The sequence below is a fragment of the Sinocyclocheilus rhinocerous genome, unplaced genomic scaffold (assembly GCF_001515625.1).
Source record: "Sinocyclocheilus rhinocerous isolate Xijiao unplaced genomic scaffold, SAMN03320098_v1.1 scaffold515, whole genome shotgun sequence".
Classification (NCBI taxonomy): Eukaryota; Metazoa; Chordata; class Actinopteri; order Cypriniformes; family Cyprinidae; genus Sinocyclocheilus; species Sinocyclocheilus rhinocerous.
In genome coordinates this window covers 292685-313979 of record NW_015660140.1, presented here as the reverse complement: position 1 = coordinate 313979, position 21295 = coordinate 292685, and the positions used below count along the sequence as shown (strand labels likewise).

General features: G+C 37.6%; 2 protein-coding genes across 3 annotated transcripts in view; one reads left to right on the top strand and one right to left on the bottom strand.

Annotated features, from left to right (window-relative positions):
• The window catches only part of aopep (aminopeptidase O (putative)), an 89783-nt gene extending 74324 nt beyond the window's left edge, over positions 1-15459 (top strand). The window contains exons 15-17 of the mRNA XM_016534002.1: positions 6266-6352; positions 7409-7564; positions 15354-15459. Coding sequence (XP_016389488.1) covers positions 6266-6352; positions 7409-7549 — 228 coding nt within the window. The 3' untranslated portion in view covers positions 7550-7564; positions 15354-15459. The remainder of the gene's footprint in view (positions 1-6265; positions 6353-7408; positions 7565-15353) is intronic.
• A 1425-nt stretch (positions 15460-16884) lies between these two features.
• The window catches only part of fancc (FA complementation group C), a 25520-nt gene continuing 21109 nt past the window's right edge, over positions 16885-21295 (bottom strand). For both annotated transcript variants that reach the window (XM_016534026.1, XM_016534027.1), the window contains exons 12-15: positions 20528-20621; positions 19335-19509; positions 19026-19217; positions 16885-17262 (exon numbers count right to left, since the gene is read on the bottom strand). In XM_016534026.1, the coding sequence (XP_016389512.1) occupies positions 17122-17262; positions 19026-19217; positions 19335-19509; positions 20528-20621 (602 nt within the window). In that variant the 3' untranslated portion in view covers positions 16885-17121. The remainder of the gene's footprint in view (positions 17263-19025; positions 19218-19334; positions 19510-20527; positions 20622-21295) is intronic.

Genomic DNA, 21295 nt, shown 5'->3' with positions numbered 1-21295 from the left:
ATGGGAGGGTCAGAGAGCCCTCATATTTAATCAAAAATATCTTAATTTGTGTTCCGAAGATGAACGAAGGTCTTACGGGTTTCGAACAACATGAGGGTGAGTAATTAATGACAGAATTTTCATTTTTGGGTGAACTATCCCTTTAAGGGTTGCACATTTGACGTATTATTTAATATTGCATCACTGGTGATAAATGTCCTGAGGTATTTATCTGGTTTGGACGGAGCCTCTGTAGTCCCGGCATCTGCTGTATCAGGAAGTCCGTGTAAGGCTGGCGTATCTTTATATCAATCTCAATGTGCACGTATCATGTCACCATGTGTCCAACATGGCTTAACCTACTTGTTTTAAAAGGCACGTATTGGGATATTAGCTTGTGCATGATATAAGCTTGTGCATGCATGGTTACGGGTTTTCGTAATTTAAATTACGTGCATGTGTGCCGTTGTGCCCTCCCCTGTGCCCCGTATAGACCTGGCAGCTGCAGAGGGGATCAGAATTGAGCTGCGTTCCTGGGGAGACCCCTGAGGCAGGACAGCTGCAGTGTGCCTGCCTGCGTCTCTCTCTCTCCCCCTCTCTAGAGACGCAGTAATTACACGGGACATTCCACAATTTATTACTGCAAGCATACGTGTACATGCACACAGAAACGCTCCCACAGATGCAGAGTGTAATCACTGATGCTCAAGGCATGTTGCTTCAGTCTGCTGTGGGCACACAGGGGTCAGCCAATAGTGATCAGGCATGATCTTGATTTAAAGGAACAGTGCACCCAAAAACGAATGTTTTGTCATTATCTATTCACCCTGATGTCTTTTGAAATTTGTATGATTTTACAGAATGCCCAAACTGCTCTTTTCCATATAATCTCTTATGTCCGGTTATACGTACTTTCCTTTGACACAGCATGCAAAAAGCAGTTAATAAACAATATCTGGATGATGCACTGCATCTGCTGAAATTCTGAAAGGTGCAACCAGTGGACATTTTGCTATCCCATCAGGCTACAAGCTCTAAGAAGCCGTCAGATTTGAGAAGTTAACGAAGTTAATGAAAATACCTGTAATTAAATATATACACTAATGTTTAAAAATTGTATCTGTGTTTTTCAAAAAAGGCTCCTATGCTCTCCAAGTCTACATTTATTTAATAAAAAAAAAAACTGTTGAACAGTAATATTACTACAAATATAATTTTAAATTATAATTTATTCCTGTAATGGAAAAGCTGATTTTCAGCAGCCATTACTCCAGTATTCAGTGTCAAATGATCCTTCAGAAATCATTTTAATATGCTGATTTGGTGCTCGAGTAACATTTCTTATATATATATATATATATATATATTTTATTTTTTTTTTACATTATAAATGTCTATAGTGTTCTTTTAATCAATTTATTGTTGAATAAATGTTAATTAATTATTTTTTTTAATCTTAAAATAAAAACTACAAATCTTCCCCAAACTTTTGAATGATTGTGTGTACATAAATGTAAGTAACTTAATGTAAATGTATGTATTATATACATTGTATAATATTATGTATTATATATGTATAATATTTTTATCATGTATAAATGTATTACTTGAAAACATCAGTGTTCCATACTGTTCATATGCTGGGTTTAAAGTTTTGTGCAAGAAACAGACTGAAATGTTAGTAATTGGATGAACTATCCCTTTAAGCCATCAGATCATCATTCGCGCAATTTTCTCTCACATTCACCACCTACAGTACCTCTTAAATCCTTCGTCTTCCCGTCAGTTTTAATGAGTGAGCTACCTGATGCCTTGTGCGTATTAAGTTTATTGGATTCTTCAAGTGTCCTCGGGTTAGGTTAATGTAGGTCAGGCTGTCTGACTGAACAAAATGTCTTCCTGTTGTGGGAGTTTGGATCAGTGTTATCATTAACTCTACTATTACCACACCCCAGGCGAGAGCAACCTTTCTCCCATACACACAGGTTGCTTGCTGTTTGTGTCTAGACAGACGCACACTAGGCCTGCGATTCTGTGTGTGTTTTCTCGAGTATGTGGCTGTCGTCACTGTGGCTTCTGTGGGCTCCGGGCGGTTCTGTGACCCTGACGGGAAAGGGTTTTGTTCAAAGCATGTTCTTTGTTTGTCTTTCACAAGTTCACAAAGCCCAACCAACCAGTAGTTCAGATTTGTACCTGCCTGCCAACATTTCCACTACAAATAAATAGCAAAATTTTTGTGTCAAGGGAAAAATGTTTGGTATGTATATACATATTTATTTTGCATCAGATATTACAAATAACTGTTTTATTTTATTTTACTAAAAGCTGACTTTTCTTTATTACAACTGCATTAAGTATAAGTCAAGCCAGTCAGTTGGTGAAAATATTGTTCCTCATTAGTTCACTTTGCTGGTTTACCAACATGAATGTTACCACATAGATTTATATAGAGGCAGTGGCGGAGCCAGAGGACATCTGATCGGCCACCCCAGTAATTTATATGCTGCTACTATTTCATTTTCTTTGTTTAATCGGACTGAAAGAAGCATTTATTTTAGCCTTGAACTCAAGGATGCGACGCGTCTGGTGTTCCGCATCGCGGTTCGTCTCGTCCATTTCCAGCCTCTCACGTACGTGCTCTCGCGCCACATGTTCATTTTCTTACGGAGAGGACACAGACAACGAGCTGACAGACACGACAGAGCAGGTCACTTTTGATAATAAGAAACAAAGCCTCAGCATTCAAATTTTGTTAGTTTATTAGGAATTTCAAAAGATAAATACAGTTTTGGAGCTCTTTATTGGCGTGACGGTTCACATGCGCTCCCGCATTGCCTCAGTTCAGTGCTTAAATAGCATGAAATAGCCTAAACACTGAATGCACATCCGATCCATGTTGAAAGATACACTATAACTTAATGTGTTGTGTCTCATGTAATCACTCAATGAGTATTTCAATGGCGTTAAGACAGCAGCTAAAAAACATTGTCACATAACTGCAGAAAATCCATTCAGTGTCTGTAAACTAGCGAGAAAAATGTACACTAGAGAGGAGAATTTAGCAAAAATTACGTTTATTATATATTTACTCATATAATTGCTCTTTTTTTATTATAATTAATAATGTAAAGATATAACGTTATTATAAAACAAATGGTATAGGCCTAATACTTGTATACAAATCAGTTGTTACTTTTAACCTCACCAGGGTTCTCTGTATAGTTTAGTTTAGAAAAATTTAGAAAAAATAATCACAAGCTTGTTTATTATTCCTGAATAATTCTCACTCCAGGCTGAACTCAAAAGTTGGCAGCCCTGTTTGAAGTAAGTTGAAGTTTTAGGTTTCCTGAACAACATTTACAAAATTCATTGTAGCCTACAAGGTAATGTTAGATCTTTTGCTCCAACCACTGGCTAAATAAGAGAAATAATTTAAGGCTGGTGATACACAGGGCAACTTTTTGAGCAATGTTGCATCAACGGGCAACCAGGTGAGACACAGGGCCACGACCGATCTAAATTATCCAGATAGAAATTTGTTACCTATTCTCAATGGGAAAGTGCCCAAGCAACTTTGCTCAAAAAAAGTAGCCCGGCAAAATAGATCAAAAAGTTGCCCCGTGTATCATCAGCCTAACATTTGAAGTTACGGTATGTTTTAACTAGTTGGATTTATTCATGCTTTTTTATGCCAGTTTGGGGTAAGACACTGATTTTCTGTCATGGTCTATGGACCCCCAGAATTAGCCTTGGCCACCCCATGTATAAAACTCTAGCTCCACCACTGTATAGAGGTATAATGGTAAATTTTCTTGAACATAGCACTTGGCGGGTGTTAATTTTGGACCTGTACTGATATGTGAAGTGAAACTGACTGAACAGTGGAGACGGAAATCATGTCTGAGCACACTTTTGCATGAAAAGCAATTGATTAAAAATGCATGACATAACATCTGACATGTGAAAGGGAAAGAACAAAACAACAAAAGAACACAACAGCGATCAGCTGAAATGATAAGGTTTTCGGGCAGGTGAGGACAGAGGGGTGTTGATGGTGTTGGCGGGAGAGAAGGAGAAAACTTCATTCCTCGTAAGCGCGGTGACATTTGAATGTGTTGCTTAAATAGACAGTGATTTGTGACCGGAAGGCTCTTTGCAGTGCCGCTACTTCCTGTTGTTTTCCTGAGTCACTTCACACCTTGTCTTAAAGCAAACATTCTCACACACTTGTACACGGACTCACACAATCTTACTTCATTAATCATTAAACTGCCTGCCACCTTCAGGCCCTGTGAGCTCCCACCCATTCAGCTTCAATTAAACCCCTGCTGCGTGTGGGGGAGCCAAAGAGAGGAGTAAAGAGATGAAATGGGAACGACAGATTTCACTTAAAATCACTAATATCCCTATTATGATGCAGAACCATCATGTCCAACCTCTGAATCCAGTGATTCACTTAAGCAAAATCAAAAGCATTTATGACATAATGTTAATTACCACAAAAATCATTTCAGCTTGTCCCTCATTTTCTTAAAAAACTGGCTTAGGTCGCCTGTTCACCAAAGCAATTTTAGCCAGCTGAAAATGCCAAACGCTCTGCTGAAAATGCCCAGCTGTGAGCACTTGAGAGCGCTTCTGCAGCACAGCATTGCGAATTAAATGTTTCATTATGTAGCATTATTTTTTAAAACAATATTAAGGTAGTCCTGCAATTTCATCTGGTAAAGAGGTAAATACTCAGAGACAAGGAATATTAACTTCTCCTCCATTGTTGTTCAGTCGTAGTAAAAGCAGGGTGTGGTGGTTGGTCGGTATTAATCCCACCCCTCCTCCACTGTGATTGGTTAGCTGACTAAAAAGTGACAGTGATGAGCGCTGCGTTTTACCCGAAGTTGATAAAAACGTGAAAAAGACACTCAGCGCTTAGCACACTCCTGGCGTTTTAAAAAACGCGGTGCTCCCATTGAAAACAATTTTAAAAATACGCTAGCCTCGGGAAAAAAAATGCGTTGGTGGACACACGGCCTTAGTGATTCACTTACAATGGGAGTGAATGGGGACAATCTAAAAACATTAAAATGTAAACTAACATGATTTTAGTGTGAAAGAAATCACTTAACCTTTTTTGTAAATTATCGATTATTTTGATAATCGATTAATCGAGTTATCTGACATTTTTTGTAACTAATAATTGGTTTAAAAAGAAGTAATCCTTGATTTTATTGAACAATTATTTTATAATATGCAATGTAATAGTATATGCATGCACATCAGCCTGTTCTATACTGCAAAAGAGACAGATATGCATTAAAATATGCATTAACATCACCCAAATGAGTCATCATATTTTATATTCTTATTAATTTTATATCATTACATGTAATGCCGACTATAAAAATAATTATGTGGATGAAATTAGCCTGCAGAGGGTGCGATATTTCAATATAAATTATGGAGCCCAGAAAATAGTTGGGTAAAACTTTTTTTAAATTCTAAATCAAGTACTCAGATCGATTAACTGTGACAGACCTAATTCTACTTTTTTTACATTGTTGGCATGACAAAACACCAATACAGCTTTGAATTTATTATTTAAACAACTTACACATTTACATAACAATTAAAGTACTTTTATAAAATTGTAAGCTTCACACAAACCTACAAAACGTGCCCCTATGCACTACCATTGTGTCTCACTGTAACCTCGTTTTTTTTTTTTTTTTTTAAGAAAACAAGGAACAAGTTGAGATTATTTTTATTATAATCAATATTATGCCACAAATGCTGCTGATTGAGCTTGTACTGAGAAATGAAATATTGTAACCTGAAATATTCCTTTAAATACTTTTCAGTGTGGCAGAGAAAGAGAAGTGTAATGAGATCTCCCAGGCGCGTATGAGGTCAGGTTTTGGGCCGTGCTCAGCGCTGCTGTTGTTAGGTCACTGTGAAGGAAGAGTTGAATGACAGCAGAGAACAAGAAGAGGAATGAGAACGAGGGAGAGACAGAGCCAGTCTGTGATCTCTCCGCTCTGCTGCTCTAACACAGCCTCCATTTATACATGAGAGAGAGAACATCGAACATAAACAGAGCACACACCTCCACTGACACGCGCTTGCCTCAACATAAAACACTGATAACAAAACCACAGTCATGTGCTTTCCCAGATTTCCCCATATGCGTGTGATTCCCGCAGGTGGTGACGTCCCGTGAGCTCAGTCTTATTAGGGAGCTGTTGAGCTGCTTTCATCTTGTTTAATCACTTTCTATCTGCCTCTTTCTTATTAGGTGAAACATCGCTGGTGTGAACTTGTGGTCAAGCACAAACACACAGCGGCATACCGAGACGTTGAGCAGTTTCTGATCCATGACCAGGTACATGAGTTGTTCTCAGTGCTCTGTTCCCAAACCTAATGAGCAGCCTTTTAAGGCATGTTCAGGACACATTTCAGAAGTTATTTTAATTTCTGTCTTTTGATATATTCTTTTTGCCAAAGACAGCATTATATGCATCCTTCATAGAAAAGTCAATCCCAGAATACAGTGCAGAGCGTGGTGAAAAATAATTAAAATAGAAAATGATAATAATACATATTTACTTGATATAAATATATTTATATCATTAATAAAACAATAATGTATATATATATTAAATTGTATTCAGCAAGTATGCATTAAATTGATCAAATGTGACAGTAAAGGCATTTATGTTACTAAAAATTAAAATTTCAAATACTGTTCTTTTGAACTTTCTATTAATCTAAAAATACTAAAAAATTTGTATATATATCATTTATAAATAATGTTTATATTTTATATATATATATATATATATACAGTTGTTTTAAATTGTAATATTTCACAATATTACTGTTTTTGATCATTTTTATGATTATAAAGGCTGTATTTTATCAAATAAATGTAGCCTTGTTGAGCTTATGAGACTTTGACTTTTTTTTATTTAGTTTTATATTAGTTTAGGTTATTATCAATAAATACTTACTAAATAATAATGATTATTTTCATCCCCCAATAAATTGTTTGTAATATATATTAATTTATCAGTCATTTATAAGGTTACATTTCAGTCAGGTTGCTGCTTTGGAAGGGAGCTCCCTAGGTAGTAGGCAATGACTGAGCTCACTAGGTTTAGGAACAGAGCTTAGATCTCTCTCTTATAAAAGAACACTTTTTGATTCTAGTGTGTGTGTGTGTGTGTGTGGCAGGCCATGGGTGTGTATTTGTATGGTGAGCTGATGGTCCAGGAAGATGCCCGGCAGCAAGCATTAGCACGCCGCTGCCTATCCATCATTAAAGATGACATGGACCAATCAGCATGCAGCGTTGTGGAGGAAATCTGTGAACTCAATGAAAGAGCACTTTTTGATTCTAGAGTGTGTGTGTGTGTGTGTGTGTGTGTGTGTGTGGCAGGCCATGGGTGTGTATTTGTATGGTGAGCTGATGGTCCAGGAAGATGCCCGGCAGCAAGCATTAGCACGCCGCTGCCTATCCATCATTAAAGATGACATGGACCAATCAGCATGCAGCGTTGTGGAGGAAATGATTCTGTGAACTCAGTCAAATCAGGTAAGAGTGTCACGTCCCTTCTGACCTTTATACAGTTTGAAGACAAGATGATTTACAATTTAAATCGTCTCATTCTCAAAAAAATGCTACAAAAGGTTTTTGGAAATCGAGAGATGTTTTACGATCAGCTCATGCCGTCTCAACTTGCACCGTCAACAGATTTTAATGGCCGAGTAACAGCGGGTCCCATTACTTGGTTATTTTTGGACACATTTGACGTAAAAAAAAATAGCATATTATGTAAGAGTTGCTTTGAAAAAAAAGTCACTCAGTACCCGAGAGATGCAGAAGTCATAAAAAGCCCTTTTGTTTTTACTCCCCACATTATTAAAGATCCACTCCCAGTGTCCTGGCCACCACCACATTCACATTCTTCCAGAAGCTCCTGTCTGCCTCTTCTGCACTTTTCCAGGAAGCCTGTCCAGATCTGTTTGTATTATGATAAATTCGGAATGTGCTCCTCAAACAATTCCCGAGCACCAGAAAAGAAATGGGTCAGCACCTTTTTTTCAGACGGGGCTTTAGGAGAGACATGGGTCTCTGGGCTCTTACTGCGTCAAATTCCTTCCTCCACAAGGGAGGGATTCCCTGGGTCCACATAACAACTCCCAATTTGTTGCTTCCTTAAAAGCTGTGGCGGACTGATATATGGTAGTAACCATGAGCGGAAGAAAGGGTAATTGTCTGGCTTTGAAGCCGTCTATCTCACCATCACGCCAAGATATTATTCTGTTTAACCGAGCGACACGGGCTGCTCGTCAGCCTGTGGGAAAGAGACGACTTATGGGCCCTGAGATAAATCCATTAGTCGTCCCGCGCCAGCGTTTTTGGTGAAGCTGTGGTGCTTTTAATCTGCCGGCAAGACAGTTTTATTTGTTTGGGGACTCAGAGGAGACGGGTGGCTTTCCCAAGACGTTGTGGTTTATGTCACTTGACTTAGATGAATGTATCAAAACGATCATCCTGCAATTTGTGCTGCGCTAATGCAGCATTTTCATTGTCAAAGAGCCTGTTTGTCTTCAGACGTCAGCGTCTAGCCGGTGTCAATAATTCTTCAGCACTCATTGGGCGTCCGCCTCACTCAGACGTGCCCTGAAATGTGCTAAATTCTGATAGTAGATCACACCTGTTGTTTTGAAGTACGCCAAACAATATGTCAGGAAAAGCTATTAGGACTGAATAATGGGTGTTGTGCTTTTCAGGTTTTTAATTTTGGGGGTCTATGATGTGACGCTTTTTTTGTCTTGTTATTCAGAAATACATTACAAATTACATTTACATGTGATTATTCAAATACACCTCTGCTGTGATCAGCACATTTTTTTATTTTTGTGTTAAAATTCATTTTGATATTTAATTTGTGGGATATAAATTCCAAAATGTCAACGTGATGCTCTAAAATTCTCTAAAAACTCAAATTTAATGACTGAAAAGGAAATCTGTAGGAGTTTGATATAAATAAACCTGAAAAAAAAGGTTTATTTTCAGTTTTATTTATATCAAACTCTTCAAGATTTTATTTTCAGTCATTATATATATATTAGGGATGGGAAGATTCCCCGATTCGCTCGGTGCATCGGCATAAAAAGTTAACGATGCGATGTATCGGTTTAAAAAGTGTGCATCGGCTACAAGTTGGCATTTATATCGCGATGCATCGTTTCTAACATATCTGCATCGGTAAAAAACGATTTATTAATATATAATTACTAGTGGATGCGCTATACTTTTATTGTTTAGAAAGTGACCAATAATCTGACCAATATTTTATATGTAGATTGATCTCTCCTCTCTAAACGGTTTCTCAAGCGCTCTCTCATCACTGCTGCTGCGTGATTGTGATGCATCACAACACTACGGAGACCCGAGGAAAAGCGGGGATTAAAGTCCAAAACCTGACTTGAAATAACCTAACAATTCAATCGGGGCTAAAGCGGTTCCATAAATGACAAATTAAATTCACACAATCTCACTCATTTGTGCACGCTTATTCTTAAGCAGTCCTTAATGTCGATCATGGATAAAATCGATCTACCATCGCAAACAGCGAATATATCTGTGCTGTTTAATGCATTTGAGACGTTGTGTTTTCCTCAGTGCATAACTGACATGTCACAGGTATATTTTTTTCATCTATAAATGTCAGAAAGTCACGCAAACATTAATTTCGCTGTCAGGAGTGGGCGAGGCTGACGCGAGTGAACGAGCGCATGCGCGCTAAACAGACAGAGCGCAATCGAATAGCAGCGCAATCATTCTGAGTAAAATATACATTTTGCTAAAATATTTGTTGTTGGACATTAAATGTGTCTTTTGTAGAATTTTAAACCAACATATAAGTGTATTTTTATGATAGCAGTAACTGTAAAGGGACTATTGTAATAGGTAAATCAAATGTAAGCTAATACAGTACTAATTACTATGCTCAAATGAGTTAGTGCGTTTCTTATACCAGTTCAAATATAGTCATTTTCTTTATTATTTATTTTCATTTTTAATTCAGTGATTTTAACTTTTAATTTAGTTATTTTAATGCTTTAAAGAGCAATTTTAGATTGTAATGTTCTAATGTTCTGCTATCTGTTCTGCAAACTATAAAAGGTACAGCTGTAATACAACCAGAGAGAAAGGCTGCATGGCTAGAAACTGTATAAAAATAAAAAAAATAAAAAAAAGTCAAATAATAGTATGTGAGAGAGTAGTAATATCATTGGATTGCTATTGGTCAGTGTTAGAGGAACTCAGCTTAGTCTGACAGTTAACCTGCTTTAGACCAGGTCAGTTTCCCAGCATAAGTTTCCCAGCTATGAGATGCACATCCCTAATATATATATATATATATATACACACACATATAATTTTCATACATGTATATGAAAATTAGAAATGTTGAAGTAAAATAAAAATAAAATGTTGAAGTTGAAATACTAAAAGAACTAAAACTAAATTTCCAAATAAATGAAGGTTAAATAGAAACGTGTGTTTGCGTGTGTGTGTGTATTAGATGGACAAAGCTGAATGAAAATTAGAAATGAAACTATTAACTGAAAAAAAATGGTTGAAGTAATAAAATAACTAAAACTAAATTTCCTAAATAAATTAAAGTTAAATGGAAAAATAAAAAAATAACAAAAGCACATATAATCACACAAAAAAACTAAAACTTACTAAAATGAAAATCAAAAACTAAACTAAAATGAAAACTGAAAAAAAAACGTGGTACCGCCACATGACATTTCATTTATTTGAAACTTTTCTTGAAAACAATATAAAAGTTTTTCAAAAAACCATATGCAACCAACATGAATACAAAGAGCACATTTCTAAGACCTTGGTACATATTTTAAACTGGATTTTCATAGATTTTCCATTCTCTTTATCATAGGCACTGTTACATATCATTGGTTCTTTTCTTTCTTTAGTGGAGTTTGAAAGCTGTTTTTAACAACAACAAAAAAAACAATCCAGTCAGTTTTCAAAATAAAAAAACGTTCAAAGTTCCCTTTATCCCTAGATGTTAAAAGCAGCCATAGTTCATGCCTTTCAGAAATACTCAGTGTGCCGATTACAATCGGTGTACTTCAGAAACAGTAAAAATATCCCACAAGTGTAAGAGAACTCCTGAGAAATGTGTCAGGGCTGAAATCCCAGTGTCTCCTCATAAGGGAGGGCTGGAGTCGCCTGTGAAATGCGTCTTGATGGGGATAATGAGAGACATAGCCGCGGCCCAGCCAAGCGTGCTCCATCGCAGGAGAGCAAGAGGGTCTGCAGGTTTTGCCTTTCATGTTGCTGGCTGTGTGGGTTCCTGGCGTGCTGATTTGTGACTTAAGATAAAAATCACATTGCCAGGGATTACCACACAACCGCCGCTCGGACGGCTGCTATGGCAACCAGAGGCACCGTCTTAATGCAGCTCCAGAAAATAGAAATAAAAGATGACATGGCTTTTCTCTGTGGGTCTCGGACAGGATGACAAGAACATGCAGAGGAGGAACGCATCCCTGCCGACGAGCGGCGTGGGTGAACGAGCGTACGCAGGAGTGTCGAGGAGAGACTCTCAGAGCAGGTGCAGAGCTTAGCTGATTGGTGAACAGTGATTGAACTCTTTGTTCACAGTGGCTAAGTTCTGCACCTGATGAGAGGATGACAGACGGAGAGAGACCTCAGGGAATGGCTTTTACCCACTTTTCTTCATCTCGTTACAGATGTGAAGTGCTAAAAGTGTAATGATTGTACATTCGCTTGTCAAAGAAGTTCGAGAAATGGAAGACGGCATGAAAGACAAAGTCAGTGGAGGGTGTCTATAGTTAAGGTTGTGGGTTAAGATTTACTATCAGCTTGCGCCAGTGCAAACCCCCATTTGGTGTTTAACTACTACTGTCAGGATTTACTAAAGACACACAGTGGGAAATTAGCGCTGAAAAGGCATGGACAGTTATTTTTGTGACTCGCCTTTTGAATATGCATTTGTAGGAGTTTCGATTGGTAAATTTATGGGAGGAGAGTATTTAAATGAATCACGCAACACGATTTACGCTCGTCAATTCACTGGTATTTGCGGCATTATTTAACGCCCCCCAAAAAAGCATGTGGTAATTTGCGCTGCTCTTTGTAGACTGTGCTGGTCATTATGGAAATGATCTGGCTGCACCTTGTCAGTAAATCACCCTCAGAATTTTCCCCTCCCATTGGCGCTTTTATGGAATTGCGCTCCAATGCAAATTTGCCTTGAGTAAATCTGGCCCAAAGTCTCAGCTTTCAAATGTCGTCCTTTTGTAAAGAAATTCAAAAAATAAATACCGTTTTGTGGCTCTTTAATGTGTCGTGATAGATCGCTGTAGCACCTTAGTTCAAGCGGCACGTGAACCGATCATCTCTACCTTTTTACTAGTTATAGCACAAAATAAACATGAAAGAACATCAGAAGGTCTTCTTTCAACCACAGAAATACGTCAATACACACCATTTTTCAAGTTCACTGACATTAATCTACTCCCCTGTCTTGTTTGTCGGATAAAAATGGCAGATTCTGCGTTATGATTGGTCAGATCGCCGGTCAATCAAACTCCCTGTGAAGGGTCAATTGACTAACTGCTCAAAAAAATTACATCAGGACTAGGAATAATGCATCCACTACTAAAAAGTATACTAATGCTCAAATATTTGGAGTTTATTAAAAAAAAAAATCTTCAGTCAGGATGCATTAAATTGATAAATTAGAGACATTTACATTGTTACAAAAAATCCAATTTCAAAGATGGTTCTTTTGAGAACTTTCTATCAAAGAATCCTGAGTGAAATGTTTCCACAAAAATATTTAGCTGCACAACGGTTTTCATTTTCATTGAAAATAAGCAAATCAGTATATTAAAATGATTTCCGAAGGATCATGTGACACAGAATATTGAAAATTCATGTTTGGCATCACAGGAATAAGTCACTTTAAATCTATTAAAATATAAGAGTTATTTTACATTGTAATACTATTTCACAATAATGTTGTTTTTACTGTATTTTAGATCAAATAAATGCAGCCTTGGTAAGCATAAAAGGCTTCAAAAAATCTTTTGAATTTTAGTGTAAATGAATATACTACATTTCTTAAAATTTTTTGTTAAAGGTGATGAATTGAGTTTTTCATACCCTTATTTTCTGCCCCACTGGCTAATTTCCCAATTGCTTCATCAAAACATTTTCCAGCATATGGTGCTTTCAGATCATACTGAGAATTCATATATCATTGTGCAAACTTTCTTTGAGGGTTTCTGGAGTGAAATGAAACTTTATCGTAGCAGTGCGATACGACGTGGTTGCCTTCATAATGAGCTGATTGTGAGATCCCTTTCACGACGAGCATAACAAACTCTTGCCGAGAGCGCTTGGGTTGGCATGACAGATGAAGAGCGAGTGTGAGATGGTGGAGATGGCTGTAATGAGGACTGAAGAGAAACTGACTGAGCTAATGGAGCCCACAGTGAGATGAGGAGCCCAGGAGTTATCGTCTTCTCCTCCTCCTCCTCTTCTTTCTTCTCCTTATACTCAAGTCTTCTAGCATCACTATGTACCTCTACTATGCAAAAAACCAAATAGTTTCTCTCTTTCCTACTGCTGGGCCACAAAATCCAGAGGAAATTCTGGGAAATGTGGACGAGACATGGCCACACAGACCAAACATCTGCATCTCTGGACTGTAAAAACAGCTCCACTTTTAGCTTTGATGGGTGAAATATGAAAGACAGCAATTGAGACAGGAAGTTGTGCTTTAAAGGACCTCTGCAGATTGAGTTAGCGGACGGCCAGCGGCCAGCATGCCGTCTTCTAAGTCATGACAGATGTAGGAGTTAAATATGAAGCTGGCCATAAATGACTATATTTAGAAGCTGTTTAAAGATGCATTACCATCCATGGCTAGTAAAAATGGAATTAGTTGCACGGGCTGTATTTAAAATGTCATCAGGAGATATTTTGTGGGAAATGAAGTGCTAAGCACCTTCAGCTGAAGCGTATTATCCCATATCTGATCCTTCCATCAAGTGGCCCATGCTGAAAGTGAGTCATATGTGAGCGTGCGAGAGATAGATGGACCTGGCCTCCCGTGCCTACTGAGCTGATTACAGTACTGTAGAAACACTGGCTCAGTTCAGCAGGAACAGGAGTCTGGTCCACAGACCCCCCAACTCATCTCTGCTTCTACAGGCTCACACACACACATGCATCTCAGTACACTTTAAGTGTGCATAGCTTGGAGACCAAATGCATACATCAGTGTTGTTATTGTGAAAAAAAAAAAAAATTTAATTAAAAAAAAATAGTCTGAAGCTGAAATAGAATAGAACTTAAACGAAAAGGTAACACTTTAGAATAGGGAACACATATTCACTATTAACTATGACTTTTCCCTCAAACTCCTAAATTGCTGCTTTTTAATAGTTAGTAAGGTGTTAAGTTTACTTATAGGGTAGGATTAAGGGATCTAAAATATGGTCATGCAGAATAAGGTATTAATATGTGGTTTATATATACTAATAAACAGCCAGTATGCTAGTAATATGCATGCTAATAAGCAACTAGTTAATAGCGAGGATAGGTCCTTAAAATAAAGTGTTACCAACGAAAATTAGAAATGTTCCTTTGCTAACTATCTGAATAGTTTAATTACTAAAACTCAAAAATACATGTGGATAGTTGGACATATAATCTAAAACTATTTATACCATAATAAAGATATTACTACTAAATAAATATATATATATATAAAATAATTCAAATAAATAATTAAAATTTGTCACTTTATGGCCAATTAATATGAACTAATGAAAAGTTATAGGTAACTTATGAAAAGATGTGTAAAGTTAATATAAAAAAAAACAAAATAAAAATTTTTTGCTTAAACTTTCATATAAATAATTTGAATATCTGCATGCGGACTACTAAAATGGACACATATGCATCAATCACCCAAATAAAAACAAGGGGTTCCAGGGTTCAGAAAAAATAAAATAAAGACGCTTGTATTCCAAACAAGAATATTTTAACTTTGCTGCCTTTCAAGACAAAAATTATACTTCTTATTCTTAAAATATGTTAAAACAAATAATAGCTACTATTTTTAAAACATTTTTATTTCTTTTGCATCTGTTATTACTTTTTAAAATCCTTTTTACGTACATTTCTGTTGTGTATGAAATGTGTTGTATAAATAAACTTGCCTTGATACATTATGTCTGATGACATGACCATGAATCATAAGGTTTCCTGTTGTACTGATTGTGGCTCTTCTCTTTTGCAGGTTTCAGATCTCTCTGGTCTTCAGTCACGTTTAACTCAGGGTAATCAAGCAGGATCTGACTGACTACTGCTCACTGATGCTCAGAGAGAACAATGAATGGACTATTAAAAAAAAATCATTGCACATTTAAGCTAGAATACATCAAATAAAGACTAAAATGTCATATTTAGTATTGTCAGAAATAAAAATAAATACTGTACACAAATGTATGTGTCATTCTGAAGTCTTAAAGAGCTGGGTTACCTGGACTTCCACACCAAGGTACATCTTGTTTTCGTGCATGTTGAAGTCGACGCCAGCACTTTCTGAACTCGTTCACCCCGTGCCCACCATGTCAAGTTCCAGTGTCCCGATCAGATGGCAAGAAATGTTTGGGTTAGAAATATGTGCTGATGACGCATGTTTATACGCCAAACATGTCACCTTATCCTCACTGTTAGGAGTTTTTACAACACTTCACACATTCAGGGACATTTCTGTGGTTAACATCACATTTTCTTATAATTGTGATCCCATATAATAGCCATTTAGTTGTTCAACAAATACTTAATATTAAGTAACTATGGACATAACTAGTTGCAGTTATACTAGTATTAAAGAAATAGTTCACCCAAAAATGAAAAACTGCTGAAAATGTACTCGCCCTCAGGCCATCCAAAAAGTGGACGAGTTTGTTTCTTTATCGGAAAAGAGTTCAGATTTGGAGAAATTCATGTTTTTAACTTTAAACTGTTGCTTCTAGCTAAAATATGAGTCCTCTATCCATGATACTGTTTTCTCTACTGAAAAAGTTTACTCGTCTGAATCAGGAGAGAAATATGCACTGATCCAACACCATTCACAAGGCAACACAGTCCAAAATTCTTCTAAACAAAAGGATTTGTGGATTTAGATGCGAGGGCGATGGGCTTTTTCATTGGAGGAAGTGATTTAATACAAAATTTCACAAAAAAACACTCCAATTAAACAAAATCTTGGAAGGCCTGAAGTTGAGTAAATTCAACAAATGTTCATTTTTGGGTGAACTATTCCTTTAAATGTAATCCAAATGAACGACAATAGTGACATTCTTATGTAGTTTAGCAAGGCCGTAAATTTGAGTATGACCCAGTTTTGAGTTATAAACACGTGCTTGAGTGGTCTGAATAGGGAAAACGCTCAGAGGAATTGGCCCTACAGGGAGATGGAGACCCACGGAGAAGCACTAGTGATGATGGAGTCTAGAAAGTACAGTACACAGAGACTAAACTATTCAAGAGGCCCTGCGCTGGGAGTACACACACACACACACACACAGATGTGAGCGTTCATGTGGTGAGAAGGACTCCGGCATGCTCTCCTGTCAGAAGAGTGTGTGGGAGGACAGTGAGCGAAGACAAACGGCGTGTTAGCTAGTCGGAGCTCCGCAGGCAAACAACAAAGACTCCGAGTCCAAACACTCAGGAAATACAACCGCAGATCTGACAGCAATCACATCCCTGGAAATTGACTTCCTCCCATTCGCGTTTGATGTCATCCAAACACACAGATAGAAATACATGTGTTCCTTTTATTTGGCTCAATACATCAAGTGCGGAGGCCCCTCTTGGGTTTAGGGGGAGAACACCCACTGCTTTTAAAGTTAAAAACGGCAGCTGGGCTTCTCTTCGTATAAATGCCATATCGTCCCACCCAGCTTTTCGGTGCGTAACTGAGCCACGCCAGGATTCCTTGTCCTAATAAATCGTTTGGGCGAGCGCTCGAAGCTAGGACTTTTTATGTGAGGCTCTCAGGTTTGGAGGAGGGTGTCCTGAAGAGTCCTCAGCCTGGAATGAACACTGTCGTCCCACGTAGCGGCACTGTTTAGTCTGCAGCGTATTGAGGCGAGGATCCACAGTGCCCTGTGCTTCACAGCGGCCTCAGTCAGCACCTGCCAGCATCACAAAACACACACACATTTGGGTAACCAGCCCTCACAATTTACACTGGACCACTGAAGTTATTGAGATGAGCCCATGAAATGTGTAGTAAAGTAATATTCATTATTTACTCATATTACAAACCCTGTTATTTTTCCAGTGGAACACAGAGAAGAATTTTTAAAATTTGGTGCAAATTGAAAAACTTTTTCTTACAATTCTCATATAGGATTGTGACTTTTTTTTTAATAAAAAGTTTTAATTTTGTAGGGTGCAGGTCACACCCCTCTGTGTATTTCACTATGAAAACATGATGTGTTATTGTTTGAATGAATGAATGATGCATTTATATAGCGCTTTATTGTGTATTGTTGTACACCCAAAGCACTTTACAATCATGTGGAGGGGGGGGGCGGACTCTCCTCAACCACCACCAGTTGGTGGTGGTTCTCCGACGTTTTCACTAAACATCGGAGAAAATCCTCACACTCTGTACACTAGTAGAATATAATGTAGTTTGGTGCGAAAAGCAAAAATTCGACAATGTAACAATTATTATTGTGCTTTACCAGCAAAGACAAAGGGAGAATTAATACACATATGGCTGAAGAAGCAGAAAAGGTCTGAGGCCAAAAGACAGAAAGACCAGCAAAGACCAAAAATGAGCTCAAACATTGGTTTGGCTTAAGTAAGGAGAAAGAAATGCAAGCCCATTTCAGCCACATGAAAATAAAAAATAAAAATAAATCACTCTGTAGTAAATCAAAAAAATGACATCAAATGGTGAAATTATTGACAAAAAAACTACTAATTTTAAATTATGACGTTACATTTATGAAAAAATGGAAATTATTAGATAATACAACTTGACATTTTTACATAATTACGGCATTCAAAAAAAATCTAAATTATGACCAAAAAAAACAATTGAGAAAAGGTCAATTATATCAAAGAAAGCCGAACTTCAGATAAAAAGTCTTAAAACTTTTTTTAATCTCATGAATTACCAAAGCACGATTTTTTACTTTCTCACTAGTATCAGTGATAAACTATTCAATGAAAATCCCCTTCCAGTGAGCTGTTAATGCAAGAATCGCTGTGATCAGATCATTGAATCATTCTTTTTTTTCTTTCAGTCAATGAATCATTCTACTGGACCAGTTCAAACTCGTTCACTTGAGTTGAAAGCTTTTGGGGGGAAAGATTACCAATAGTGAATAATGATTTAAATCTCAGTCTAATCCTCACACAAATCTATCACATGATTTCATAAGACTTGGACAAGTCATGAACTGTTTTTATGATGCTTTTTGGTTTCTGTTTGTCAGTGTCAGAGCTTATTCTGTGTTCCACAGAATAAAATCACATGGTTTTAGAACAACATGGGGGTGAAAATGATGCTTTTTGCGTAAACTATCCCTGTATGTATATTTATTAAACCTCAGCCTTATCTTGCTATAAGGGAGCAGCTCTCAGTGTTCAAGCTGTTGGGTGTAAACTTGTTTTTGTACTGTGTGTGTGTGTGTGTGTGTGTGTGTGTGTGAGAGACTGAAACGCTTTTGCCAGCCAGCAGCCTATTTTATTCTGTTGTTCTCTGCATACCACAAGAACTAGCGCAGGGTCAATAAAGGCACTGATGACAACTTAATTGGGCTGCACACAGCCCTCGTCTCGCCTTGAATAGGCCACCGGGTTCGCATGAGCAAACCCTTGGCATTTGAGGAGGTGAATGTTATTTTACTATGTGTTGAATCTGAATCAGTGAAGACCTCACCTTGTCAGTTATTTCAGTGATAATGCTAACAGGTCCGTGGGAAAAGACGGTGAAGTTTGAAAACAAATGCAAAACGAGGTTTGCTGAAAGGGAGGAGGACAGGAGCTCTTTCACAGCACTGAGGTGTCTGGGAGGGGGAGGACGAGTGAGAAACAGCATCCTTAGATGAGTCCAGGCTTCTCTGGCCACTGCCTGAGATTAAAACAAAGAGGAGGAAGCCATCAGTAATTTTCCAGTCTGCTTCACTTTGCTGTTTTTAACTTGTGACATAAGGTTGACTGACTTCAGCGCCATAATTAGATCTCTTACGGTTTGTTGGGACCTCTGGTGCCCTCTGTTGGTGGGGTGGTGGAAGAACGTCAGGAGCCACAGCAGCGGTTCGGCGTTCTCAGGCGCTGCCAGAACAAGCAGCTCAGCAGCTGTGTCCACCCAATACCCACACTGCACCAGCAGGAACCAAGCCTCAAAGAAAGCCTGATACGCCCTGGAAAATCACCATCCACCCAAACACACAAAGAAAGAACCTAACAATTATTTACTGATACATATGGCTTACAGTACGAAGAGAGATGGAGGAACAAGAAGGCTGAGTGAGTTTGGACAGAGAAAGAGAGATTTGCACTGACAGCTGCTCAAACTAAAGAGCTTCTTGAACTTTCAAGTTCTGGTTTATTCTCTGATAATATCCTGATGACACCTGCAGTTGACACTCTTATTACTTAAAATGCTTACAATGCATGTATTTTCCTAGAACTGTATACACGACACACATGCATCAGGCCATATAATTGGTTAATAATCAGGGAAATCTGTAAAATGCAGCTTGCACAGATAATGTATCACTTATTATAACTGATAAAAATACTGTGAAAAAACAATTACAGCTGAAAGCAATATATTTTTATTTAGTATTATTTTTTTGTAAAAATCCATTTAATAATTACAAATTATGTTCTCCAATCTATGTTATGTAAAAGTTGTTTGCGCCTTCCCGGAGTATTTCCAGTAATAAAATAAAATAAAAATCATAAAATTAGTTTCTCAATAGGTTTATTCACACCAAATGTGAAAAGAACTGCTGTCAGTAAGTCTATTCACACCAAGGATAAAACAATGTATGGTATGTCTGGCTAAATGAAAAACATTTTATACTTATGCACATTTATTATATATGTACATATATTATAAATGGACTTTGAAGAGAGTGTGAAGAGATCTGTAGCACAAAAGGGGTTCATAAATTACAACCATTTTGTTATTCAGGACATTGATACTACTTCTTGGTGTGGACAGACAAGGACAAGAATTTGTGAAAAGCAGCTATGTACTTCAGCTGAAAACCTATCACTAAATATCAGGTCATCTGTGTCCAAATACCCACCTGTGTCAAGCCTGACAGGGCTAGAAACATACAGGATTACTGTGTGGGAAATCTCTGTAGTAACAGCACTGCTGACGATAAGACAGCAATTAAGTGTAGGGTGTCTTGAAGCTCATCTCACCTGACATCTTCCCCCACCTCCTCATTCTCCGTCACGCTCTGAAGTAAACTTCTGATCCAGCTCAGATGATCCAGCCAAGCTTCCCTGGGAACCTCTGAAAGGGGGTGAAATGAAAAATGTAGAAATGAGACACTTTTGAAATTGATTTCCAGGTGGATGAGGTGAACTTAGCAACTGATAACAAATCTTAAGTTGAAATGCTTTCAAATGACCCTTCAAAATGTTCCTGACCAAACTAACCTTAAGAAATGTTGCCATCTGCCATACTATCATTCATATTATTATAACCATATTTCTTTTAAAACATTTTAACACTGTATATTTATGCTTAGCCCCAATTTTCATTAAATATAACAAAACAACAATGGGCCCCACTGACTATCATAATATGGGGGAAAAAATTATTTTGTGTTCTGCAGAAGAAAAAAATTGGTTTAGAACAAGTATCATGACAAAATGTTCATTTTTGGATAAACTATCCCTTAAGTATGGTGGTCCAGTAGTGCACAACACAACGAAATCGCCAAAACACAGCACATAGGACTAATTTTATTGTGTTGTGCTAATTTCACTGTGTTGCGGCTTGCTTCTGTGTGTTGTGCTAATTTCGTTGTGTTGTGCTAATTTCATTGTGTTGCGGCTTGTTTCCGCTGTGTTGTATAATTTCGTTGTGTTGCGGCTTGTTTCCGCTGTGTTGTGCTAATTTCGTTGTATTGTGCTAATTTCGTTTGTGTTGTGGCTTGTTTCCGTTGTGTTGTGGCTTGTTTC